General features: G+C 59.8%; 1 protein-coding gene across 3 annotated transcripts; it reads right to left on the bottom strand.

Annotated features, from left to right (window-relative positions):
* Positions 1 to 87: 87 nt before the first annotated feature.
* CELSR2 (cadherin EGF LAG seven-pass G-type receptor 2) lies at positions 88 to 24,775 on the bottom strand. 3 transcript variants are annotated; one of them, XM_030326367.1, is made up of 34 exons: positions 21,442 to 24,775; positions 16,460 to 17,107; positions 14,319 to 14,541; positions 13,789 to 13,904; positions 13,524 to 13,612; positions 12,984 to 13,141; positions 12,393 to 12,556; positions 12,114 to 12,239; positions 11,583 to 11,749; positions 11,015 to 11,302; positions 10,757 to 10,931; positions 10,381 to 10,522; positions 10,102 to 10,222; positions 9,519 to 9,702; positions 9,241 to 9,342; positions 8,508 to 8,602; positions 8,083 to 8,292; positions 7,416 to 7,599; positions 7,187 to 7,315; positions 6,920 to 7,100; positions 6,592 to 6,759; positions 6,367 to 6,493; positions 6,052 to 6,252; positions 5,494 to 5,668; positions 5,061 to 5,173; positions 4,851 to 4,930; positions 4,637 to 4,763; positions 4,424 to 4,546; positions 3,673 to 3,800; positions 3,137 to 3,225; positions 2,837 to 3,031; positions 2,538 to 2,708; positions 2,156 to 2,390; positions 88 to 1,835 (listed from the first exon to the last, which is right to left on the bottom strand). In XM_030326367.1, the coding sequence occupies exons 1-34, from the start codon at positions 24,773 to 24,775 to the stop codon at positions 1,808 to 1,810; spliced, it is 8,796 nt and encodes a 2,931-aa protein (XP_030182227.1). In that variant the 3' UTR covers positions 88 to 1,807. The 3 variants fall into 3 exon arrangements, with proteins under 3 accessions (XP_030182227.1, XP_030182228.1, XP_030182229.1); XM_030326368.1 differs by having other exon boundaries at positions 88 to 1,692; XM_030326369.1 differs by lacking the exon at positions 2,538 to 2,708 and having other exon boundaries at positions 21,442 to 24,328.
* Between the last annotated feature and the right edge of the window lie 1,925 nt (positions 24,776 to 26,700).

Raw genomic sequence — 26,700 nt, 5'->3', positions numbered from 1 at the left:
GACCTCCTGGCCCACCTAGGGCCCTGCCTGCTCTTGTTTTCCAGAGCTGCCCTCTGGAAGGACAGGGTACCACACAGAAGCACATGATGACAGTGCTCAACCCGCACAGAGCTATAGTTTATTCAGTAGTATGGGGAAATGAAAAAAACAAACACAAAACCCTACTGTATTTACAGTAACAATCAAACTGTACAATCTGATGGTTAGTATCAAGTTAGCATCCAGCATCTTTGTGTTGTTTAAGTCATCAGTAGTTAAAAACCAGTTAAATTTTTAACCCTTTGCAGGAATTGCTGAGGGGAGAGGTCAGGGGGAGAATCCATGGCAGAAAAGCCAAAAACCAGCCTTACAAGTGAGAACAGGAACATTTTTTTCCCCCACCCATAGCCTCTTTTTCTAGCCACCTGCTCCAGAGGAAAGTCAGTGACAAGTCAGGAGTACATGCTTAGCATGAACAGTAACTCAAATGAATTGCAGTTGGCAAAACTGAGGAGGCCGGAGGAGAGGAGGCAGGAGATGACAGCCTGGAGCAGGGGAAGGGCCTCAGGCCCCCACGCCAGGATTGCTGGGTACACACCCAACCTGTCACAGCCACATCAGACCCCCTGGGACCGGACACGAACTCATCCCAACACAAAAAGCAAATAAATAAAATATATATTAACTCTCTCTTCGCAGGGAGCTGGGGGTGGGCGTGGGACAGGGAGAGAAAGAGGAACAGGACCCGGTCCTTTGAAGAAGAGAGCCAATTCCAAGAAGGGGTTAAAAATAGAACATGTCTCAGAGGCCACAGCAGGTCAGACAAAGTGGGATTTGTCTGATCTCGGGTGGGTAGGTGAGTGGACACCAGAACCCAGGCTTGAGACCTGTGCTTGAGACGTCTGGGGGCGACTGAGCCAGCCCTGGATTTACTCTTCCTCCCCGTCCCACCCACACCACAGCAAAGAAGCGCAACTTAACACACGACTGGCCTTTCCCATGCGGGTCAGGCAGGGAAATGAAGCACTTTTGGGTCAGCGAACTGAGCAAACGCCTGGACTGCAGCGCGTGGCCAGAGTCCAGGGAGAGAAGAGGGGCTGGGGTGGCCCGGCCGCCGCCCAGGGGCACGGGTTCCCCTCAAAATGTGTTCATGCAGCATTTGGGGGTCTGGGGGCGTGGAGTCCTTCTGCCCCCTCGCCAGACAGGGCTTTTTTCAGTTCCTGGGAGGGGCAGCACAGGCAGAGTGAGGAGTGCCCTCCACCTTGACGCCCTCACCATACTGAGGCCTGCCGGGGTGCAGCCTGCAGGGCTTGATGCCCTTGGGTGCATGTGGCTTTGTCCTTTCCTTTTGGTGATGGCAAATGAGGGGCAGGCCCCCCAAAAGTCCCTCTCCTCCCAGAGGCACAGCAGATGGGAAACTGAGGAGAGGCTGGGAAGTATCCTGGGAGGTCCTATCCTCTTTGGGAAGGGAAAGGGGAGTCAGTTTCCAGCATATAAAAAAAATTAATCCCTGAAGTCATGAAGAGTGGAGATCCTTTTTTAAATTCTTTTTTCCTCTTTTCTGAAAAACTTTGTCTTGGAGATGTTGGCCCCAGGGGTCCAAAGTGCAGTGAAGGGGATGGTGGGGGAGGGAGTTGGCACTAGATGGCCTTGGGTGGGGTGGGCGCCCCTCCCGGCAAGGCCCAGGCTCCTCAGATGGACGTTTCGTCGCTGCTGCGGGCAGGCGGTGGGGAGCAAGGGCAGGATAGAGCACAAGACAGGAGTGGGGGCATGAGTGCAGCTGGGGAAGGTAAGGGAGCCTCAGGGTGTAGGAACCACCGGCCCAGGGTTAATGCAGGAAGTTAAAGAAGAGAAATCTGGAGAGGCAGGAAAGGAAAGTGACAGAAAAGGCAGACAGGGGGTTAGTCGGAGCAGAGAAGACAGGGAGAAGCTTCCACCAGGAGAAGGAAACAGAAAAGCAACCCCAGCTCCCCACCCTCCCTCACTTTGCCCGATGCGGGCTGAGCTGACCCCATGGGGCACCATGGTCTGTGGGCATGTCACAGTAAGGCAGCTGGCCAGCCCATCCGTCCCCCGACCGCCTGCCAGAGCAGCCTGGCGAGGCCTGGAAGCAGCTGTGAGCCCAGCCGGGCCTCTGAGGGGCTGCGCCCGGTCCCACCCAGCCAGCCTCACTCACTCGGAGCCCGACGAGTCCTCATCCACTGTGCCTGCCTTGATACTCATGGCGATGGGCATGACCCCGTTCAGCTGCTCCTGGAGACTCTGCCGGGGTGGAGGGCGGGGAGGGGGCCCGCCCCGGCTGCCTTCGCTGGCTGAGGAGCCCCGAGAAGACCCTGTGCCCTGCTCCAGGGGCAGCCGTAGGAGGCTGCTCTTCTCACTGATGGTGGGCAGATACTTCTTCTTGAGGATGCCTGTGGGGGGAGGGGGGGTGCAGGCGCCATGAGGAACAAGTGGTAGGCTCATGGGACTGCCCTAGAGAGCCCTACCAGCCACGGGGCAAAGGTGAGTTGTGAGGTTGCCAAATGGGGGAGCATGGCAGCTGGGCATGCCCTGCTCACCTTTGTGAGGTTGGGCAGAAGGGCCTGGAAGGGGGCCCAGGGACCCCTCCCGAGGCAGGGCATCTCCATTCTCCCAAGGATGCTCCTCAGAGGCCCCATTGCCACTACTCTCCTTTGCTGTGGTCCCAAAGTCTCCTGGCCAGGGAGCCTTCCCGGACCCTGGGCCCCCATCTGGTGGAGAAAGGAAGTTGATAAGGCCCGGAGAAGACAGACAGCTAGGAACTCACTACCCTAGGAATTCCAGGCCCTTTGCCCTCCCATTGCCCCCTTCAAAGGCCAAAGCCCTGGCGCCGGCCCACCCTTGGGGGTACTGTGCAAGGGCAGTCTCTCAGCGCCAGGCCCCAGCAGGCTGTCCCAGCCTGGCTCTCCAGGGAAGGCGGCCTCCTCCTCCTCCTCCTCTTCCTCCTCCTCACTGTCTGATGAGTGAGTAGAGGCATAAGAGCCACTCTGATCATCTTCCAGGGACAGGTCACTGTCAGAGTCTGTGTCAGGATCTGGGAGGTGGGGGAGAAATCACGGCTGACCAACCTGCCTCTGCACACCCTCCACAAAAGCCAGGCAGCTGCCCCCCACCGGCCATCAGGGGCTTCTGTTCTCACCATGCTGCTGGTCTTGACCTTCCAGGAATAGGCTACCTGGGTCCCCAAGGCCAGGGGGCCCTTGGCCAGGGTTCAGTGTGGACTCTTCCCTGAGAAGACAAGGCCATGTTAGAAGGGTCAGCCCAGCCCTTTGCCTAGTGTCCCGTTCTTTTCTGTCTCTCTCGTTTCCCTGTTCCTGCCCCATGCCCCTCCTACTTCTTTTTTTTTTTAATTTATTTATTTTGAGAGAGAGAGAGAGTGTGTGCACACATGGGGGAGGGGCACAGAGACAGAGAATCCCAAGCAGGCTCCAGGCTGTCAGCACGAAGCCCGACGCAGGGCTCAAACCCACGAACCATGAGATCATGACCTGAGCCTAAGTTGGACACTCAACCGGTCTGAGCCACCCAGGCACCCCCCTCCTGCTTCTAATTTAAGCTGCCACCAGTCAGCCAGCCACCAAGTGCACTATTCAACTCCCAGCAGGTGGCTGGCCTGGTTTCCAGCAGGCACAGCACTCTTCTCTCCTTGCGGATGCCCCCGTCACCAGGGCTCACCTCAGCAAGAAGGGGATGTAGCTGGGTTGACTCTTGCCCGAGCGGCTGGCACTGTGTAGAGAGCCTGCTGAGTCTCCGTACGGCTGGTAGAGCCGCCCATCTGCATAGGGGCTGGGGCAGTTGTAGGACTAGGCATGGAACGGAGAGGTCAGTAGGTAGGGGGAGCAGGCCGGGGTGGCCCCAGGACGGGGAGCAGAAGGGCCGAGGGAGCTTGCCCTAAGTTCTACCACCTACACGCCCAGGTCTGAAAGAGAGAGGCCCCACATCTCCGCTCCCCCCACCACTCCCATATCGGGGCCTGGTAGTAGCCATAGCTCTGCCGTACCTGGGCCAGCCCTGTGCACGCCAAGTACCCTGGACTCAGCTATATAAGGGCTTCCTGGTAAAAAATGGTACCAGGAATTATCTCCTGAGAATGTGCTGGACACAGAAAATCTACCAAGATCCACGAGGGATTCTCAGATGTTGGGCATCCGTGACTGGGTCACCTGTCTTGGTCACTTCCTCACCTTACTCTTCCTAGCTCTACACCCAACTCTTCTGAGTCAAAACCTTCCTCCCTACCCCCGTGTCCCCCTCTTCCCAGGCCACACATACCATTTCACCACCCCTTCCTCCTTCCAGGAAAGGATGTAAGGATGAAGAAAAAGCGGGGCAAAAAGCACAGAGAACAAGCTCCTTGGTCCTTCTGCCTCTTCCTCTCTGCCCCAGACCTCCCTGATCCCACGTCCCTGATCCCTGGCTCCCTCACCGAGGTCAGGGTGGACTTGGTGGTCAGCGCAGGGTCAGGGCTCGGCTTGCGGCTGCAGGCAAACTTGAGTGCTTTCCGGACCTCCTTGCTAAGCACCACGTAGGAGAGGAAGATGAAGGGGCCCTGGCAGGCGAGAGGCAGCAGCTAAGTGCGGAATCGGGCACCCCATGGCCAAGCCTCACACCCCCATCTCCATGGGCCTGGGCCAGGTACCTGGATGCAATTGCAGGCAGCAAAGAGGTAGTGGAAGAGGAGGGTGTCACTGTTGACAGAGAGCAACGCCAGCAGCCACGTGGCGCTCAGCAGCAGGAGAACAGCGAAGGAAGGCCGCAGGCCTGAGCTGGAGAGGGGGAGGCTGTGAGCCCGGCCAGGAGGCCTCCCACACCGATGCCTGCCCACTGCCCAGGCACCCACACCCCATACTCACACAGGGCCTTTCTTCTCAAAGCCCTGCCGCTGGGCAGCACAGGAGGCGCGGGCTGCCAGGATGTACAGGAAGACACTCATCTAGCAGGGGAGGGCGATCATCAGGGGACAGACAGCTTCTACTCAACTCTGCGGGGGCCCAGCAGTTTCCCCATTCCTAAATGGGGACACACTCAGCCTGCTCACCCCCAGCCCACTTTCTAGCACCTACCGAGACAGCAAAGGCCACAGGGCCAGCAAAACTCCAGATGAGCGTATCATAGATGGAGAGCCAGCAGAAGTCAGGGTTCCCATAGCCCTCAGGGTCGAGGCCCACGGCTAGACCTGGGGGTATGGTGACAACAGCAGGGGAAGGGGTGGTAGGGCCTTGATACCAGTCAGGTGTCAAATGGGCTCACAGGGCCAGGTGCAGAGGACAAAGGGTTCCACCCACCATGTGTCCATGCCGACCTGTCCAGGATGGGGGACCCAGCCCCTGGTGGGGAGCCTCAAGGACTGAGAGGCATGCCTACGGAGAACTCAGCCTGGGTCATGGGGGTATGGGGCCTCTGGGACTGGGATGTGGGTGGGGAGAATGTGGCATGAAGGTGGACCCAGGGCCTAGGGATGCAGAACCTCAGGCCCGGGAAGGGGGTGGGAGGTACCTGTGATGAAGGCAGGCACACCCCAGCCCAGCATATAGTAGAAGCGCATGGGGCCAGCGTTGACGTCGCGCACCTCGGTGAGTGCCCGGTACAGGTGCAAGGCCTCCAGCAAGGCCCAGGAGAAGGTGCAGAGGTACAGGAAATGCAGCAGGATGGCGATGACTGTGCAAGCAAACTGGGGGCCCAGCCATGCCTGGTCAGTCACCAGGGCACACCCAGAGCGTCTTGTCAGGGGAAGGGCCTGGGTATAAGGTGGTGCTTTGGGAAGTGTGGGCCAGAGGAAGGTACTCCTAGGATGCTGGCGGGGTGGGGGGGAGGTTGGGGGACGGGGGGTGGGGGGGTTGGGGGATGGGGAGGCGGTGGGGGGGGAGGCGGCAGAGGGGGGTGCGGTAGGGGAAGGTGAGGGGGAGCTGGAGAAGAGGAAACCATGGGCTGGGTGCTGGGCTGGGCTCTGAGTTCTTGCTGCAGAAGCAGAGACTGGGGAGCTGGGGAGGACTATAGGAAGTTTCATAGGACTAGAAGTTGTGGACGGTCTCTGGGTGAGGGGAGAAATCTTACAGGGAGGTCAGCCTGGTTGATTCCTAGGAGGAAGACCAGCTGGGCCAGGCCCAGAGCAGCAGTCAGGTTCCGTCGGATGCCATGCTGGTTGGAGCGTAGGGCACGCAGGATAGTGAGGAAGAGGAAGGCGAGCAGTAGGGCAGCCAAGGTGACCCCTAGGGCCACATATGTCAGTGTCTTCAGCGGCAGGATCTCTCCATTCTGCAGAGCAGGTGGCAAGAGGCCAGGAGAATTAGGAAGGGCAGGGCCTAAGAATCCAGCCCAGTGCCCTGGGCTCCCACCCCTAGCTCCGCGGCTGCCCCCTGGGGGTCCAACCTCTCGCCGGGACACATCCATGAGCACGGCAAAGCTCGTCATGTGGTTGCACTGGCAGCTGACGTGGCTCTCGTTGCGGAAGACGACCTCGCAGCCTCGGGCTGACCAGCCACCTGTGCCACTGACTCTGCACGAGGGAGGCAGGGGCAGGGGACCAGGAGTGTAAGGCACCCAGGGGCTTGGCTCTCCGCCCAAAGCCTTGGGGGAAGGGCAGTTTAGGCTCACAGGATGGAATGGTTCCAGAAGACACAGATGGGCTTGGTGCGCTCCTCCGTCTCCAGCAGCCGGAACTGCACCGTGACTGGCTTGTCCAGGGCACGGGGCAGAAGTTCCTCATCGTCATGGACGCTGATACTCACCACCGGTGTGTTGATGACAGGGCGTTTGGGGACTCTGATGAAGAACAGGCAGGTACACAGTCACTATGGCAGTCCCGTGGCTGAGGGAACACCCATCATCAGTTGGACATGCCCCGACCCCTGGCCTCTCTGTGCCTCGGCACTCACCCGCCCAACCTGCATCCCACCCACCCCTTGTCTCCTCAGCTGCTCACCTCAGGCTGCGCTTGTCCGGGTCATAGTTATGGGGCAGCAGCCCGGCCAGGGTGCGGTAGATGATGACGCTGGCCACAGCCTCACCCTGGCTCAGCTCTGGGTGCCGCCGCTGACGCCGAGCCAGCTCCTCTGGCTCCTGGGTCTCTCCAGGGCCCGCGGGCCTGACCACGGTGGGTGTTTCTGGGACCGGGACACTGTCCACTCAGCTGGGCCCCGCACAGATGCCCCAGCCTGGCCCCTGACCCACCCTCTGGCTCCCCACTGACCTCTGAAGACAGAATCAGGCAGAATGACCGTCGTCTCCAGGTCAGGGGGCCGCTCCCCCCGCAGCGCCTCATAGCGAGGCAGCTTGGCCCCAGCGAAGTTCCCCTTGTCCAGGCGAACTACAGAGATGACTAGGGAGAAGGGTCACAGGTCAGACCCTGGGTCAGGCCCCCAGCACAGCCACCTTGGCCAGGGCCTCTTTCCACAACCCCCTCCCTGACCCAGCCTCACCGATGTTGGGCGTGACGATAGTGAAGGGGCTCAGGTAGGTGTGCCGCATGTTCTGAGCCAGGGCACTGGCATAGGCCTCGTAGTGCTGAAGCAGCCAGGCCGTGCCACCCTCCGTCTGCTGGATCAGCTCCCAGTGACGCTTGTTGGCCGCGTCCAGGAGGGCGCTGCCCACCCGCAGCAGATTCTGGGGTAGGCATGGTCACAGTGGGCTGCAGCCCCATACCTTCTCATCCCCACCACCGGGCCCCACTTGTGCCTCGACCAGCCCTGGCTACCCACGCCAACCATGCCGCTCCTTCAAACCTTCCCTCCTCATTCTGGAACTAGGAGCTTCCCAAGCCCTGTGTCTGGACCCACACACATGGCTAGATGCTGATTCCTCCCCAGCCTGGCAAGGTGGGCAAGGCCTCTGCTCCGAGGAACCTGGTCAGGCCAGGCCCCAATACAAACGTTAGTTTCTGTTAACACCTTACTAGAAAAAGAGCTGGAAGGAGATGCTCTAAATTCCATGGCTCGAGGGACCTCCCGGAGGCTTCATGCCAACTGGGAGGTCCCCAAAGGCAGGGATGGAGAGTGTTCCCCATTCAGCCCTCAGGTTGCCCCAGAAACGGGCTCACTCACCATGACCCCCATCTAACCAGCCAGCCCTGCCCCATCCAAGCCCCACCTCGGTGAAGTGCACATCCTGCGTGGCAGACAGCCCAAAGCCCCGCTGGGCACTCTCATGGGCCAGCAGCCGTGTGGCCAGCTGGTAGGCCACCTTGACATCACTGCCAAAGTAGCCAGCCGTGTGCTGTGTGGCATTGCGCAGAAGAAGAGCCAGCCGCTGGGAGCGTCCCGAGTCCAGACCTGATTCATTCCGCTGTAGCCGCTCAGCCTAGGATGGAGCCGGACAGGACAGGGATGGCAGGAGGTCAGCACAGGAGGATAGCAGTGAGGTCCCCAGAGGGCAGGACTGGAACTCTGGAGTAAAAGGGCCTCAGGAAAAGGGAGAAATGGCCACTCCCGGTGGGGGGGACCCTGGGGGCTGGAATTCCAAAAGCCCTTTTCTCAAAGCTAGCAGCAGCGAGGGGAGAGAGGAGGTTCACTTACAAAGCCTTTCAGCTCTGAGAAGGTGACTGATGTGCAGTTGAAAAGGTTTGGGGGGAGCCACCCCCTGTGTTCATCACAGTGGCGCACGGCAGTCCCTGGGGGAAGGAAGCCCAGATGGCAGGCCTCAGGACAGATACAGGATGCTTCCCGGACCTGCCAGAGTTCCCGGGTGCCAGGACCTCATGGGCCAGAGACAGGAGACAAGCAAACAAGGGCCCTGCCCTCCTGCAGCCCAGATGAGAAGAGTAAGAAACCCCTGCAAGATGGGCCCAAACAAGGATGCAGGAGCACAGGGCACACACTCTCCTCAAGCCCCTAGACATCGCTGTCCCTCTGCACCTTGTGCTCTCTGCCACTCTCTGCTTATGAACTCTGTTCATCATCTCAGTCCAAGGACCAGGACTGGGGCTGGGTCCCCTGGAACAGCACCCAACAGCCCCTACTCCCCAGACTGCCTTTCTAGTGGCATAATTCCTGTTCCAGGCGGTGAGTTGAGGATGGGAAGGAACGCTGTGTGATTCATCTTTGAATCTCTATACCCGTCACTGTGGCTGCACACGGCAGGTGTTTCAGCATTTTTGTTAAGAATTCAGGATGTAGGTGCCCTTCATCCCGGCAACCCTGGGAGCAGAGCAACAGTGTGGGACATGGAGTCTCCAGGACCTGGAGACCAGAGAAAGGTCCCGGGATCTGCAGCCAGTCCTAGTGATGAGAGGCCAAGTCCAGCACCTACCAAAGGAGCCTTTGGGGCAGGGAGCAGCAGCAGGCAGTCCGAAGCGGGTACGGGGCCACCAGATCCCAGCCTCGATGGCCCGTGGGCAGCTGTCGTAATTCACTGCAAGGAAACACACACGGTCACCCAGGAGTAGCTGTCCCCCTGCAGCTCTGCTCAGGCTCCCAGCCCACCCTCAGCAGCCTCAGGACTGCCACCAGCCCCTGCTCCTGGCATCCCTGGGACATCGGGACCTGGCACACAGCAGGAGAGCCACCGACCCAGCATGGGAGCCCCACCTTCACAGCCATTGGTGGTGACCTCAGCAAAAGGGTTGTCACAGCGGTCACACTGGCGCCCAATGACGCCTGGCTTGCATGGACACTGGCCGTCCTCGGGGTCACAGACGCGGGACAAAGAGCCCGTGGGGTAGCAGTCACAGAGGAGGCAAGTGGGGCTGCCAGGGGGCCGGTAGTGGTTCTCCTGAGAGGGGGGACAGAGGATGCGGGTCACTGGCTCAGGCTCTCTCTCCTGGATGCTCATGGATCCTTTCAGCTGTGGCCCCTCTGGAGGGAGGCTCGCTGACTTCAGGTCCCCCCAGGAATGGTATTCAAAATATTTAACTGGTAACAATTTGCGGTTTAGCCCATCAGTGAGATGCCAACCAGTCAGAACTGGTTGCAAACAACCAGTGAGGCCAGCCTAGAGTTCACTGGTAGAGTATCCATCCTGGGTCCCCCACACCCCAGACACATCAGAGCACGGGGCCGCTTGTCCACCCCGTCAGAGCAAGGGCACACAGCCCTGAGCTCTCTCTGCAGTAAGGCCTTCTCCACTTAAGGGCCCAGGAGGCCACTGTGGAGGCCAGGTGGGGGCTGTCACCTTGCAGTGGCACTCGCCGCTCGTCTTGTTGCAGTCTGGGTCGAAGCCTTTGCTGACATCACAGTTGCACGGGCCGCACGTGGGGTGTCCCCACCAGCCTCGGGGGCAAGGCTGGTCAATCCTGCAGAGAGGAGCCCAGGCGGACATGAGCTCCCTCTGCCATCCTTGTCTGGTGCAGCCTTGTGTGGCCCTTCCGACTGTGGCTGTGGCTCACCCAGGTTCATGGTGCTCTGAGGGACACCCCAGAGACAGGCGAGGGTCATGCCCTGGTCCACTTACCTGGTTTCACAATATGGCCCAAGGTAATTTGGGGGACACTCGCAGGTGTAGCCGTGGGGGGCACTGGGCTTTCGGATACACACGGACTGATGCTCACATGGGTTCAGGTCACACACGTTAGTACAGTTGTCGCCATAGTAACCTGGGACCATAAGGATGAGAGAGACTCAAAGCCCACCCTCCCCTGGCACTTTCTTCAAACCTGCCTTCATCCACCACCTTCCAGTCTGAGAATCATACCAGCTGGCTATGGCTTTGCAGTGCAGGAGACAAGGCTCAGAGAGGTCATATGACCCACCTCAGGTCACACAGCAGAGCTGAAATGAGACCCTGGGCACCCACCAACCTGCCCCATTTCCCTGGATCCCTAGCATACCTGGATCACAGCTACAGGAATAGCTGTCCCAGTCATCACTGCAATAACTGTTGGCAGGACACGGATTCGAGTCACAGGGGTCCGGCAGGCTACAGCCTGGCTCCACATTGATGCTTTCCCCACGGCCAGCATCCAGACTGCTAACCCCCTCGGGCGTCTCGCTTACCCTCACACCCTGGGAGGGACGGAAGCGGTATTGGCCCTCTGTGGAGCAGGCCTCCAGGTGGTGAGGACTGGGAGGCAGGGGAGGAGGCTCACCTGCAGACAGCCCCGGAAGCCGCGAGCCACCCCACCGGCTGGTCCAGGCACTCCCCCAACTGTAATGTTGCTCAGGTGCAGCCCATGCAGCCGGGGGCCCAGGTTGCCCTCTGCCCGCTGCTGCCCGTAGTCAAGGGACAGGATGGCATGGCCAGGGCCCCCACTGGCTCCCAGCGCCAGCTGTGCACGGTGCCAGTCGCCGTCATTGGCCCGGCCTGGCTCCAGCTGGAGAGACGAGGCCTGGAGCCCTGTGCCCTCCACACTCAGCACCACATGGCCTTCCCTCAGCTGGCAGCAGGAGAAAAGAAAAGAGGGTCAGCAGACTGCCTTAATCATCTCTTCTAGCCCACTGCCGTCCTTCCTGGACCACCAAACCCATCCTACTGCCCAGCTGAGGCCAGAGAAGAAAAGGTGTTTTTTCCCTTGGGGCCAATAGATGGCAGCAGTGATCCAACAAACAGCTCTAGCGGCCTCTTCCTTGGGGACAAGAATAGACCCCGCCCAGCCATCTCTGACCAGCCCCCTGGAGGCTACAGCAGCCCTGGTCACTACCCCCTCCCTGCATCACCTGCAGGGTGATAGTGCTGCGCCCCCTGGTGACAGCCTGCAGCAGGACACCGTTGGCCTGGCGTGTGCGGAACATGAGGCTGAGGTGCCAGGGCTGGGAGATGGGCAGCGAGAGGCCGTGCCAGGCCACCAGGCTGCTGCCCAGGAAGCGCTGCGGGTTGGCCATTTCTGAGGAGGCAGATAAAGGCAGATTCTGAGGGGTGGAGTAGCCAAGTGCCCCAGGGGGTATGATGCTCAGAGGTGGTGGCTCTGTGGGAGGCAGGGCACTGCCCCTCCTAGTGCCCACTCCCCTCGTTGGCCCCACCCTCCAGAGCATTTACCTGTCCTGCGCCTGCCCCATGCTGTGCCCAGGCCTGCCTCTGACTGGGCCCTTTGTCTCCAGTGCTACCCTCTCAGGGCTCTGCCCAGACACGCTTTTCCACCTACAGCCCAGCCTGGCTGGGCCCTGCCCAGCGCCTGTCCCGACCCTGCCAGTGTTCCCAGCATTGCTGACAGCTCTCGGGCCTCAGCCTCTGCTGGCTGCCCCTCCTACCCTGGGCACAGCTCTTGCCCCCGAAGCCCAGAGGGCACTCGCAGCTGAACGCGTCCCACTGGTTCACACAGGTGCCCCCATTGTTGCAACTATTGCTGTCACACACGTTCTTCTTGGCAGGGCAGCCTAGACGGGAGAGAAAGGGGCTCGGGTCAGGGCTCCAGACAGAAAACCTGTAGCCAGAGGGGCCTCTGAAACTCCCAACATGTCCCCATACCAGGCCCAGCCCTCCTTTCTGCACTGGGTTCCTGGCCTTGCCCCTGCCCCGGGTCCCCGTACCAGGCACGGTGCCGTTGTTGGCGATGAAGTCAGCCATGTCTACGTGCCGGCTGTCCACTTGCAGGTTCCTCATGCAGCCCACAAAGTGCCGCGTGCGGACAGGGAAGCTCTCGGGCAGGTCAGGTACCCCACCCAGCAGCAGGGGCCCTGTCAGATCCAGAGACCTGGGGGAGCAGAAATGATGGCAACGCGAGGCAAAACGGGGGAGCTTCTGGCTCTTCCTTCTCTCCTCTCCCTGCCACCAGGCCAGAGGCGGGAAGGGCCCAGGCAGGAGCCCAAGGGGCCCTGGAGAAAGCACAGAGAAAGCGGGGCATCCCAACCTGGAGCCACTCTCATCTCACACCCACCATCCCCCCTGCACCCCCCAGACCGCTCCATGAGACCCTGCCCTAATCGCCTAACCTTGCCGTTCCCGCTCCCCAACCCAAACCTCTGCAGAAGCCTGAGCAGGGGCTAAGGGAAGCAGGATGAGGGAAGGCCGCCATCTGGATTGGTTTCCATTTCAGGGCTCCCTGAGGCCCACTGTCTCAACCTTCCCTCCCTGCCTGGCCCCACACTGCACCCCATCCCTCAGCCCTCTCCCCTGCTCACTTTTTGCTGCCACCCTGGGTACCCTGGGCAGCACAGGAGTAGTTGCCCAGGACAGCTCCAAAACGCAGGGCCACTCCTGTGTCACAGCCATCCACGGTCACCACAGCCACCTTCTGTTCAGATGGACCCTGAGGGAGCCCTGTCTGACCTAACAGTGGCTGGACAGGGAAGGGCAGAGAAGAGAAACAGTTCAAGAAGCCCACTAGGTTCACGGGCCAGGCACAAAGGCACCAGCACATGCTGACACCGCTCTGTACACACATATATACAGGTGTGCACACGTGTGTTCACGTGACATATGTGCTCGACTGCATTCCCCAATGTCTGCTCTGGAGTGTGTGCCTAACAGGACAGGGGACATCTAGTACTGCCGGGTGGAAGGGAGACACCCTGGCAAAGTGGCAAAGTTCCCACCCCCTTCCCCCACTTCCGTCAGAAGTGCCACCCATTAACAGCCCCCCTGGATGAAGCACCACCTAGATCTGAGCACCTGAGCCAAGGACAGAACCCTCCAGCTCCTTGACCCCCTCCCACACTCACCTTATTGTAGTACTTCAGCTGGACTGTGTGCCACTGTCCGTCACTGACCCCTCCGGGCACGAATGGAGACACAGTGGTGGTCGACTCCCCTGGGGAAAGGACCCAGGTGAGCTGGGACGTCAGATGAGGGCTGGGAATGGGGAGGGTGTGCTCACAGTTGGGACTGGGCCCAGGTTGGGCTGGGAGGGCGTGTGGCTTGGGGTCAGGGGCCACGACACATAAGGCCTTTGGGAGATGGGCAAGGACATGGGGCAACCGGGATCACCTGCAGAGAAGGTGAGCTGGACCTGCTCCTGGATCACCTCGAGGGCCACAAAGTCATGCTTCTCGTTAAAACGTCCGTTGTATAACAGCAGCCCATCGCGCTCCTTGGTGGCAAACCTGAGCAGGAGGTGGAGATGGGGGCAGGGAGCGGGGCACCAGCCTAACCCCAGCCACCTAACTAGCCCCTCCCTGATCCTACTCAGGACACTCCAGAGGGCTGACACTTGGCTAAGGTTATGGGCTGTGGAGCTGGAACGTGGAAGATGAGCCCAAACCAGAACTAAAACCAGAACCCTGACCTCCTGACTCCCCACCCTCAAAAGTGGGGTAGGAAAAGTGATAAGTGGACCCTGGCGGGTGAGGAACGTCTGCTGGCAGAGCGCACAAGCAACTCTCAAGTGCAGAGCTGGCTCTGCCAACAACCTGCTCCAAGCACTTTCGCTGCCTGACCTCTTGCCTTGCGTGCAGAATGGGAGACACCCCAGGCTCCCGCCACACTCCCTCCCCCCAGCTCAGGGCCCAGCCACTCACGAGAGGGCCAGGGTGAAGTGGAAGCGCTGGCGCAGGCCACGGAAGGTGATGAAGGAGCGGGCAGGGAAGCTACGCGTGGTCACCTGGCAGTAGGGCTTCTCGAAGTCTCCAGATGGGCAGTCGCACTTGAAGCCACCCACCAGCAGGTTCACGCAGGTGCCTCCATTCTTGCAGACACCTGGGGTGCAACGGCCTGAGCGGGCACTCACCTCGCAGTGCTCACCTGGGCAAGGGGAAAGCCAGGGCGGATATCAAGTGCCTGAGAGGGTAGAGTAACTGGGACGGCTCCTCACCCAGCGATACCTCCCATAACACTCCCAAATTCTCCCAAGCATCTGCACCTCCTTTCATGTGCCCACGTTCTCTGAGATCTAGGAAACCGGGGTGTTGTGTCTAGCCCACCATGCCATTCTCACCACCATCCCAATATACTGCTCCCCTGCGAGTTCCTTGAAGCTCCCAGGCCCTTCTGTACTCCTTTTGGGGCTCAAGTGCACAGGCCTGCCGGGGTCTCTGGTCATAAGGCCCAGGTCCTAGTTAGCCTTTGGTGTCCTGGCTTCCAAGCAAGCTTGGGGGTGTTCTGTTCCCACAGGGGTGGATGTGCATGGAGGAAAGAGCCTGCAGGACAACACCAGGGCTGGTGCCAAACCCCCTTCCTCCCACCCTCCCACTGGTGCTTTTGTCTCTGCCAGGCGCCAAGATCAGTTTCCCTCTCTGGGGAAGAGACCAGGCTTCCACTTCGGTTGTCAGAGTTATGGGTGGGGGGTGAGGGGTGGGGGAAGCTGGAGACTCCCAGGAATGGGGCAGAGAACTCCTGCCCTGAGTCCTGGGGCCCAGAAGGAGGCCCTCTGTGCACTTGGGAGATGCTGACAGATTGGGGAACTGAGCCCTGGGAGCAGACCAGGATTTCAGTGGAGGAACTGAAAATTCCAACAACATCAGATGGGAAAATCCACCCCTTTCTCTCCCTCCCCATTCCCAGATTCTAGAGATAGGTTCTCAGCTCCTGTGCCTAGTGACTGGCTCTTGTTTCCATGGAAACTGTTGTTCGCCTACTCTAAGCCCCCCTCCCCATCCTCCTGGACAAAGACTCCCCTCCCATCCCCCAAGCCCTCCCCTCCCCTCCACCCCCACCCACAGCAGACTGAGAGGAGTCAAGTCTGGCAAGTTCTGGGCAGGAAGATGCAGCAGAAAGGCGGTGGGGTCTGCCCGCCAACGCTGGCAGAGCCAGTGGGCATGGCTGTGGAGGAGAGAGAGTAGGCCTAACCTATCTGGGAAGGAAGGGCCCAGGGAGGAGAGAAGGGGGTGTCCTGAGGAGAAACAGGAGCCTGCAGGGCGGGGTCAGGAGCACAAAGCAGAGGCTGGGGAGGGGATGTGTAAAAACCCAGGTCACAGGCCAACTGGGAGGCCTGACCCTTTTCCCAGCACCTGCGCAGGGGTGGAGCTATTCTGCTCAGGGTCACAAAGGTACACAGACCTTCTGAAACAACCCTACCCCGCACCCAAACCCCTCCAGTTTGTTCTATGCCTTCTTCTCAATGCCTGGGAAGAAAAGTATGGGCTGCAGCCCAAAAAGGTAACTCACTCAGTGGTGGGGGAGACCAGATTCCAGGCCCAGCCTCAGGTCTAGTCAAGCTGTGAGGTGAGACTCAGAACAAGTCGCCTGAGTCCAGTGGTCTCTTAAATCACAGCCAACACCTTCCAAGGGCTGGCTCTTTACATGTATTAAGTTAATTACATTAATCCTTACAACCACGCTGTGAGGTAAATCAATTCATCATCTCCATTTAAAAATACCGAGACACAGAGAGGTTAAGTAACTTGCCCGAGGTCACACAACTACTACTAGTGGCAAAGCTGGAATATAAACCCGAGCCGGCTGCCTCTAGAGCAGGCGCTGACCTCACTTACTACGCTGCCTGGGATGGGGGTGGGGAGTGCTGGGAGAAGGTGGGCTCCCCCCCTCTTCCCTCCCCAGTAGGTCGCTGTAGAGGAGCAAGTGGGATCTGCAGATGGCCAGTGTAACCTGTGCCTGCCTTATTCTGGAAAAGAACGAGGCAGCCCCGGTCCTTAGCCTGATCTGTGCTTGCACTGAAGCGTTAGCCCTCCAGAATACCTCCCCCCGACCCCCTCCAGCTCACCCGTGTAGCCGTCGCGACAGAGGCAGGTGTAGCCGCCCTCTCGGCTGCGGCAGCGCCCATGGGGGCCGCAGGGCCGCGAGTAGCAGAGGTCCACCTCGGTCTCGCAGTAGTCGCCCGTGAAGCCGGGTGGGCAGCGGCAGCGCAGCCCCCCAACGGGATGGATGGGCCGGAAGAGCACCGAGGAGGAGGCGATGAAGGGCGCGGAGGAGTCAAAGCGCAGCACCGACACGCAGCGCATGTAATTTTCGCAGGGCTCGCGCAGGCAGATGTTGTCGTCGAAGGGCAGCACGCGCTGCGCCGAGATGGCCGTGAGCAGACTGCGGTTCAGGTACAGACGTTCCTGCAGGTCCTCGGAGGGCAGGAAGGGCGGCCCGCCCCCTGGCCCAGGCGGCTGGCCCACGGACAGGCTCACATTGAGGATGTGGCCACCGGGGGCGTCGGTGTCCCGCTGCACGTTGAAGACCACCACGTGGTCTGGGGGTGTGGCCAGCGTGGCGGCCACCGCCTGGATGAAGAGACCCAGTAGGGGGGACAGGAAGCGCTCTGGCGACATGTCCTCCAGGCGCAGTGTGATGCTGTGCGTGAGCATTTCGTCCGTGATGATGGTGACACGCAGTGCGCACTGGGCAGTAACACTGTGCACGCCGTCTGCGGATAAGTGACATGGGTCAGGACCCGGCACAGGGCTGGGAGGGCAGGGGTGCCAAGCCGGAGACCTAGCCTTGGGCAGGAGCACCCCAAGAAGGGAGCGGGAGCCGAAATCCAGCCCACACACTACTGAATTGCCCAGTTGCCACAGTGGCAAAAAGTGCCTAAGAGACTACATGTAGGGAAGTCACACCTTGCTGGATCGGCCCCCACCCACACTTAAGGTGATTCCATTTTTCACAAGTTCTCTTTGCATACTTTACAAAAACCCTGCACTGTGAAGAACGGCATGTCTTTTAATGTTTGTGCACCTTTCCCTGTCCAAGCCATGACTCTTACTCTCTTACACCAAATTCAGGACTTCCCTGCACAAGAACCCAATTTTGCCTATTTCTTACCTTTCTACAGGGCCCAGGGCACCATGAGATACCCACAAAAATGATCATCCTACCCCTCAGCCTCTATACCTCGACACTACCATAACCCTGACCCTGGCTGTGCTCCCTCCTCCCCCACCGAGGCAGAGTGAGGGGTGAACTGGGTCAGTGGGCCACCTAGTCCCCCTCCCACTGAGCCCCATGGCTGCTTGGGCGCAGGCCTGCTATCCCCATAGCAACGCCCCACACAAAGCATTCTTCCCGCCCAACTCTCTGGGCTGCTGAAGATAGCCTGGGGAGGCCTCACCCCAGGAAATCCAGCTGAGCCACCTTTCCAGGGGCTGCACCACCCATTGCCCTGATGCTGTGAGAGATGGGGGTGGGGGGCAGAGATGGAAGGGCCCGGGCAGCTCTCCAACCTGAAACCCCAGAAAAGCCCCACTAGGCTGATCTCCCCTCCGGCCTTGGGCCTCTAACTATTCATCGCCCGCTTGGCTCACTGCATTGCACCCAAATCCTTGCTACACCTGCAGGCCACACACTCACTTATAAACAGCTAGGTGCTAACACACTCTAGTGTCTCACTCCACCCACACTCTAAGCCCAGAAATACCATGCACACCTGAATGCACATATACGTGACATTGGATTTTATTTAGTTCGAAAATGAAAGCTGGAGGCCAGTGGGGAGGAGGAAATGGCTTGGCAGGGCTGTAAAGGGTATTCATTTTTTAAATTTACTACAATGTCCTACACATAGTAGGTGTTCGGTAAATGCTAAGATGCTGATGTCTCCATAGTGAGGAAATGATCTTTTAAACACAGCAGGAGGGGCCCTGAGTTGATATTAAGAAGGAACCCCTAGTGGGAACAGGGCAGAAGATGGTGTTTCTGGGGTGGGGTGGGATTAGGAGAGGGACCTGGGAATAGATTCTGCTTCTCTGCCGTACCTACGGGAGGTGGCTGACTACACCAGGCAGCTCAGCTCAGCCAGGGAAGGCTGAAGGCAGACACCCATCTCAGCCATGGCTTTGGTCCACCCACCTGCCCTCCAGCCTCATCGCAGAGACTGCCAAAGCCTGCCTGCTCTCACCAGCAAGCTTGCCTGTCATTCCCCACTTCTGCTCCTCCTACTCTCGTCTAGAGCTACCAAACACGCTGTGCCTTCCCACCTGGCCTACCCACAGTCCTCCTACTATTCTAACCTGCCCCAAGCTCACCTACTCCAGGAGGCCTGCCCAGATTTATGACCTCAGGCTCTACTTTTCTCCCTCTTTCAGACCACCCTGCACTGAGGTGGGGAGCTGGCACAGGGCTCTCAGGCACTGGGTGCCTCTGCCCAGTGATTCCTTGATGGGATAGTCCTTCCAGGCAGAAAGCTGCCGAAGAGTCCACACAGAGCCCCTAACTGATTAGGGAGCGGAGGGGGCAAAGCCAGTGAGCAAGAGAAACCTCACCACCACTCAGCCCCGGGGAACAAGCACTCCTCCCTGTGTCTCCCCACTGCCGTCCCAGGCCCCGCCCATGCCCCTCACCCAATGTGTCTCTGTTGCTTCCCATCTGGTCTACCATCTGTGGCCACCTGCCCCCTCTTCTGTTGTCCCTCATCCCCAGCAGTCAACCTACTGCTCAGTCCTTCCTCTTTGTTCCTCTCCCTTGCCTTGACCTAGGTCACCCCTCAGGTGTCAAGGCAGGGTGGGAACAGGGGTCCCAGGTCCCAGACTGTGGCAGAATCAGACTCCAAACCTGTCTTCCCCTGGCAGATGTGCCAGTGGAAGCGGTAGGCCTGGAGGGGGGAGTGGGTGGGGGTCTGCCGCTCTGGGAGCTGACCAGACCACGCACAAGAGTTCCTGTGTGTTCCAGCAGAGTAAGAAAGAGGCAGGGAGAATTGGGGCCTCAGAAGAGCCATCCAGCCCAAGCTGGGGCAGCTTCAGCCACAGGGACAAGAGGCAGGGAAGTCAGAGGGGCATGAACGTGGAGACCAAACAGGGGAAAACAAAGACCCAGAAAAAGAGCCAGCAATGGAGAAAGTGGGAAAGGAGGAGAGAGCTACACAGGAGATCAGGAGAGGGCAATGAAGTGGGGCTGAGCAGGAGGGCCCCGTGGGCAGGGGCGGGTAAGAAAGAGAGACAAAGAACAAGAGAAGGAAAACAAAGGGGCAGTGGGAGTCAGTTCCCCCTCACCCCAGCCTCCCTTAACTTTGGGGTTGCCGTGGTGACTGCCTCCAAGGGTCAGGGCTTAAGGGACATGGTGGGGCCAGGGCTGGAGGGCCAGCCTGAGGCCTTCCCTTCTGTTCTCAGGGAGCTGTGGTCAGGGGTTCTGCCCAGGTAGGAGCCTGAAGGCTGGGTGGGGCCTCCTCAGTGTCCTGCCATACTCGCCTAGGACAGGCTGTGGGGAGGACAAGAAGCAGAGGCCCTTCTTTTCCATCCCTCCCCACAGCTTGCTTCTCCCAGCAGAAAAGGGTACAGGATACAGGAGCTCGAGCCCTTCACTTCCTCCTCCTGGAGGGAAACTGAAGCTTCAAGAGGCACAGAGCCTTGTCCATGACCTCTAAAATCTCTTATCCCCTGGCTCCTGTGGCCACCTAAGGGAGTAGGGCAGGGGAGGCATCTGTCCAGGAAGGACCCAGAGCGGGGAGGGGGCTGACCACACCCTGCATCTCACAGGTCTTTCATTGCCCTCTAGGCCCAGACTCCCTGAGGTGGCAATAGAGGGGTGCCAGACTCTTTTCTTCTCCTCCCTTATGTGTCTGGAATGGGGTATCCTGGGCCATCCATCCCTAGGGTGTCTCTAACAAGGGGCCCTCATGGGGGTGCCAGTTGTTCCCAGGCTTGGGGAAGGGACTCGGCAACCTGGGGCTGGCCCCCTCCCTGCCACTGCCAATCACTCCTCATAGCTGACAGAGAAGACAGAATGCCCCCCCCCCAACTCTCCTCCCCCAACCCTCTGTCCAGGGAGTCTGCAGGCTGAGCGCTTGGCCAAGCAGCAGGAATGCCTAGCCTGGGTCCTGGCCAGGCTCCCACGCCCCAGGACTCTGTTCTCTCCCCACCGGAGCAGGGGGCTCTACCCTCAAAGACCACCAGTTCCCTCGCTCATCCTGGTCCCCATACCCCATTCCTTGAGTCCAGGCTGGTCACAGACAGCAAGGAAGGCCTAGCATCCTAAGAAGAGCCCACGGGGTGGCAAGGCGGCCCAGGAGGCCTCAGCCTGGCCCTGGCTTCACCGCAGCCCCTCCCCCAAGCTGGACCCCGAACCATGGCCTCTGACAGTGGGGTCTGTTTGGACAGAGACAATGAGCTCTGGCTTCACTTCCTGCGGGAGCTCTGAAGGGGTAGCCAGGCCAGGCTCTTTCTGCCTGGAGGGAAAAGAATGCACTAGACAAAGTCCCCCTCAGCCAGTCTGGGGCTCAGCCGGGAGCCAGAAGGGGCCAGAAGAGGCCCGACAGCAGGGTCCTGACCCCTCGGCGGCAACCCTGTGCCCCACAGCCCTCTGCTCTGTCAGAAGGCTGTTATGAGATCACAAGAATACCCTGCCGGGCGTGAAGGGGTGCTGAGGGGACCGGCTCACCTCCCTGCCCCACACACAACACAGTCTTCTCTACCCCTCCCCCAGCTCTCCTGGCCCCCCAGTCTTCCACGTGCCTTTTTTCTTTTCTTTTTTTTTCTTACAATTCTTGGCAGCCATAGCCAGGGCAGCCTCGCCACACTTGCCCTGCCACGTCACAGGGTGGTAGGCAGGGGGCAGCCAACCGAAGCAGCCCAGCCCAGCCTGGGGTGGCAGGCGGGGCCTGCACCAGCTGCCAGGATTCCCAGGGCTCCTTCCCAAGCTGCTTCTCACCCCTCAACCTCTGTGCCAGCCTCTGGGCAGAGAGGTGAGTCCAAGGCTTCTCCCTGGACGGCTGCCCAGGGCCTCCTCCAATGGCCGCCCCCACCTGACACCACCTGGGCCCTTCCTTACCTGACACTAGCACGCTCATGATGGCCTCCAGAGGCCGGTTGTTGTCCAATGCCCGGCTCAGCCTCAGTTCGCCTGTGGAGGCATTGAGCAGGACGAGGCTGAGTTCATTCCCCCGCTCAAAGCTGTAAGTCAGGCTGTCTGAGATGTCAGGGTCATGGGCAGGCACACGGCCGATGGCACCCCCAGGGAAACTGCTTGAGCGGTTGGTGACATAGTTGTTGAAAAGGATCTCAAAGTTGCCCAGCACTGGTGGGTTGTCGTTGCGGTCAAGCAGGCGGACGTGGACAGTAGCCCGGCTCACCAGGGGAGCCGACGTGGCCTGGATGACCAGGATGTATTCAGGCCGGTCTTCATAGTCCAAATCCACCAGAGCGGTCAACTCCCCAGAGAAGATGTCCAGTTGGAAGACCTCAGGGATGTTGCCCTCCACTATCTGGTACATGATCTGGGCATTGGTGCCTTCGTCAGGGTCAGTGGCTGTGACGCGGGCCACGGCCAACCCGATGGGGCTGTTCTCTTCCACAAACACGTCAAACTCGTCCTGCTCAAAGACGGGTGGATTGTCGTTCACATCCAACACAGTGACCGTCACTTCCATAGGCGTGCGGGCGGGAGGCATCCCCTTGTCCACTGCATATGCCCGCAAAATGTACTGGGCCACATTCTCACGATCCAGCCTCCGAAGTGTTCTCACGATGCCTGATGTGGACTCTACGATAAAGTCACCATCTCCATCATCACCCCCTTGGAAGGTGTAGAAGACCCTGCCATTAAGGCCAGAGTCACGGTCAGTGGCCGAGATCTGCAGCACACTGGTGAAGGGAGGCACATCCTCATAGACGCTGCCCTGGTAGGAGTCACGAAGGAACTGAGGGGCATTGTCATTCACATCATTCACGAGTATCTCCAGGTAAGTTGTGTCAGACTTCTGGGGAATGCCATTGTCCCGGGCGGTGATGGCCAGGGTATAGGACACTTGATCCTCGTAGTCCAGCTCAGCCTGGGTGGTGACAGCCCCTGTATCTGCATCAATGCGGAACTGAGGGATGCTGTCCTCCATAAAGTAGGTGATGCGGGCATTCTCACCTGTGTCCTCGTCCGTGGCACTGATCAGCACCACCGTGGTGCCTGCTGGCCGGTCCTCATTAACATTCACCGTATAGTGGGAGCTCTGAAAGACGGGACGGTGGGTGTTGGCATCAGTGACGTTCACTACCACCTGTGCCGTGTCCTGCCGTGTGCCGTCAGAGGCAGTGACAGCTAGCACGTATTGCCGCTCAAGTTTATAGTCCAATGGCAGCGCGAGCGACACCAGCCCACCACCACTCTGGCTGGTGATGGAAAAGCGGTTACGGGTGTTGCCACTGGTGATCTGGTAGGTGATGACGCTGTGGGCATCACGGTCCACAGCCGACACTGTCACCACACTGGTGCCCACAGCTGCATCCTCATTGAGTCTCACCGTGTACTCTGGTTGGGTAAAGGTGGGGTTGTTGTCGTTGACATCCAGGATGGTCACACTGACACTAGCTGAGGCAGTGAGCACTGGGGTGCCATGGTCTCGGGCTTCTACCCCAAAGCTATAGAAATCAACCTCTTCCCGGTCCAGCTCAGCTGCCACAGAGATCCAGCCTGTGCCATTGTTGATGGCAAAGGGAAAGTCATGCCCAACCCCGGCAAGGCGGTATTCCAGGCGGGCATTGTCACCTGCGTCGGCGTCAATGGCCTGGACATGGAGGACCAGGTAGCCTAAAGGGACACTCTCCAGCACAGTAGCCTGGAAAGGGGTGCTAACAAAGATGGGGGCATTGTCATTAATATCCAGGACTTGCACTGTCACCAGGCCAGAGACGTTGGAGAGCGGGGGGCGGCCACCATCCTGTGCTCTAACCCGTAGGGTATACTCCTTGGTTGTCTCATAGTCAAGAGGGCTCACCACATCCAGAGCTCCAGTCTGGGCATCCAGGTAAAACTGTCCCCGAGCGTTGCCACTCATGATGCTGTAATGCACCAAGGCATTACTGCCCTTGTCTCGATCTGAGGCTGTGACCCGGAGTACCGGGGCCCCTGGGGTCACATCCTCACGCACCTGGACCACGTAGCGCTTCTCACTGAACTGAGGGGCATTGTCATTGTCATCCTCCACAGATAGGAACACAGCAGCTGTGGCACTCCGTGGACCGGGGTCCCGACCCTGGTCACTTGCCTCCACTGTCAATTGGTAGGATTCTACTTCTTCCCTATCCACAGGGCCACGAGTTCGAATCACCCCAGAGCGAGGGTCAATCTCAAAGACTTCAGAGGGGCTGCCACCGGGGCCCTCCAGTAGGCGGTACAGAATATTGGCATTGGGAGGGGCGTCACCATCTGTGGCTCTGACCGTGAGCACCTCATAGCCAACCTCCAGGTTCTCCCTGAGGCTCTCCTTGTACTCCTGCTGCTCAAAAACAGGGTCATGATCATTGGTGTCAGTCACCAAGATGGTAAGTGTGGCCAGGGCACTGCGTCGGGGCATGCCATGATCCTGTGCCGTGACCCTGAAGACATGGGTGCTCTTGGTCTCACGATCTAGCTCCTCAGCTGTAGTTACAGCCCCCGTGATCGGGTCCAGAGAAAAGAAATGTTTGGAGCGGCTATCAAAGAGGGCATCCATGGTGTACTCAAGCCGGCCTGCCTCACCCTCATCTGGGTCAATGGCCCGCAGGGATGCCACAGGGGTACCAGCTGGCTGGTTCTCAGGCACTGTGGCCTGGTAGCTGGGGGGCTGGAACTGGGGGGCTGTATTCACATTCCTTTTCCGACGCCCGCCCATGGACTCTTCTGCTGACCTTTCCCCTGCCCTGAGCCCCGGGGTCTGCACCAGCTTGCAGGACTGGCATCTCAGCCGTGGGGCCTTTAAGCACGGGTGTTCCTGGGGCAGGGTGAGCTTGCCCTGGGGGGAAACGTGGCCTCCAATGCCCAGGAGACGACAGCTCCATGGGCAGCCTTCAGGCGTTGGCGGCAGGGGGATGTGGGCTCCGGATTCTGGACACCAGACCCTCAGACCGTCGTGGTGGGGCACCAGGTGGCCAGTCAGCTCCGTCCCTGCATCCCTGCAGCGGCTGGTGTAGAGCCAGAGGTTGGAGGCTGAGGCTGGACAGAGCCAGCCTACGGGGGCGCAGGCCCCTGAGGAGCCACGTCCCCCGGGCCCCAGGGAACGACAGGGCCCCACTTGGTCTCCCAGCAGTGGCGGCAGTAGCAGCAGCAGCAGCAACAGCAGCAGCAGCGGCGGCGGCGGCGGCGGCGGCGGCGGCAGTAGCGTTGGAAGGGGGGCGCGGGCTGCCCGGCTCTGCATCTCTCCCTGCTCCCGGCCGGCCGGGTCAACGGCGGCGGCGGCTCCTCCTCCGGCTCCAGCCGGCCCCGCCGCGCCTCATGCCCAGGCCGGGGCGCCAGTCCCCGGGGGCCACTCGTGCGCCCCTCGGGCCTGCGCTTTGCTGCCTCGGCGGGGCCCGGCGCTGAGCTCTCCGACGCACCCGGGCTCGCACCGCTCCCCGATCCCGGCCCGCGCCCGGGTCACCCCGACAACCGCTGGCTGGCGCCGCGCCTCCACTTGCGCGCCCGGCTCTCGCCACCTGCGCCCGCGGGCCCCGCGCGACCCTGGCCCTGCCGACTTCCCGAGTCTCGAGGTGCCCCTTTCGCCCCCGCGGGATCGCCCACCTGAGCCCGCGGAGCTACGCACCCGGACCCCGGCCGTCCTCGACTGCCCCGCGCCACTCGCTCGCGCCCCGCGTCCCCGCCGAGGCTGTTGCTGTCTCCGCGGCCAAGGGCCCAGCCCCACCACGATCCCTCGCCTCCCCGGCGGGCGGGCGAGCTCTGCAGAGCGGCGGCGGCAGCCGCGGCGGCGGCGGCGGCGGCTCATTACCATAGACCTGCTCGCGCCGCCGCCGCCTTAAAGCGGCAACGCCAGCCGCACCGAAGGAGGTGGGCCCCACACGGCGCCCTCCTACACACCGACGTCCTAGGATTCCCGCTGGCCAGACCTCCATTCCCAATCCCTTCCCAGGCCTGCCCCTGGGCCGGGGCCAGATCCCTACCACAAATTAGAGAAGAATTAACAATCAGAAGCCAGACAGAGAATGAGAATAACGGTGTTTGTGCCCTAAGTATGCTTACAGGTTTTCAAAAATATTTTGAAGGGCTCTCAGAGACCAAGGGCCCACCTCACACCAGTCACCATGGTCGGCTGCTGATAAGAGCCCTCGAGTCCTGGGTCAGGCTGAGCTAAAAGGGGCCTGCTCAACAGTATAAAGCCTCCCCCATATTCCAGAGTGACACCCCACCTCCCTGGAACACAGAGTCCTGAGACCCCCATCCCCACCCCTCATCCAAGTTGTGGTCTAATTAGGATGCCCCTTGGGGTCCAGTTGCTGGGCTTAGACACCCCTGGACTTTGTAGGGAGCGATAAGCTGGGACTGCCAAAGCCAAAGCCAGTCGGTATAAACATACTAATATCACCAGCTTCTGAGGCCCAGAATGGCTGAAATTTTTACCGGGTCACAAGGCTGGTTGGGGATGGAGCCAAGCGTTAGGACCCAGGCTTCCTAGATCCTAGACCAGTGGATTTCACTGCCCCATAGGGCCTCCTGTCTGGAGAGATGAACTTTTGCCCCCCTCCCTCCTTCCCCATCAGTGTCCAGCTGCTGTTCCCCTCCTTCTACCCACAGCTTTGTGATGAACAAACAGCCGTGCCTGGTGCACAGTGTAGGCCTACAGACTGAACCTTGCACTTGAAAGGGGTGTGTAGGATTCCAGGAGCTCTGGAGGTGGCCCAGGCATGGAAACTGGGCCATGAAGAAAAGCCAGGCAGGGCTGGTGGAGGGTGATCTGGAAGGAGCTTCCCTGTCTCACCTCCCAACCAGAGACGCCTATTCAGGGACAATAGGGCCAACTGCAGAGACTGCAAGGGGCCTGGCCAGGCAGTATGAGGGCTGGCCTGGGGAGGAGGGTAGGGCTTTAGTCTCAGTCCCACCACCCTCTGGTTATGTGACCTTGGTCAAATTCCTGTACCTCAATTTCCATTTTGTAAAATGAGAGGATTGAATAAGGTACCTATATAAGGTTTCCACAAGTTAAATTAGCAGTAGAATCCCTTTTTCAAATGAAATTGAAGTAGAAGTCCAAAATATTAAACAGATAAAAGTAGTGTTCCTGGAATGAAGTGCAGGTTTGGGCTCTGCCCTATCCCCACCCCTCTGCCCATCAATACATCCCTGGGCCAC

Source organism: Lynx canadensis, chromosome C1 (genome assembly GCF_007474595.2).
Source record: "Lynx canadensis isolate LIC74 chromosome C1, mLynCan4.pri.v2, whole genome shotgun sequence".
Classification (NCBI taxonomy): domain Eukaryota; kingdom Metazoa; phylum Chordata; class Mammalia; order Carnivora; family Felidae; genus Lynx; species Lynx canadensis.
Note: the sequence above shows the minus strand (reverse complement) of the source record. Positions and strands in the feature narration are given on the sequence as shown.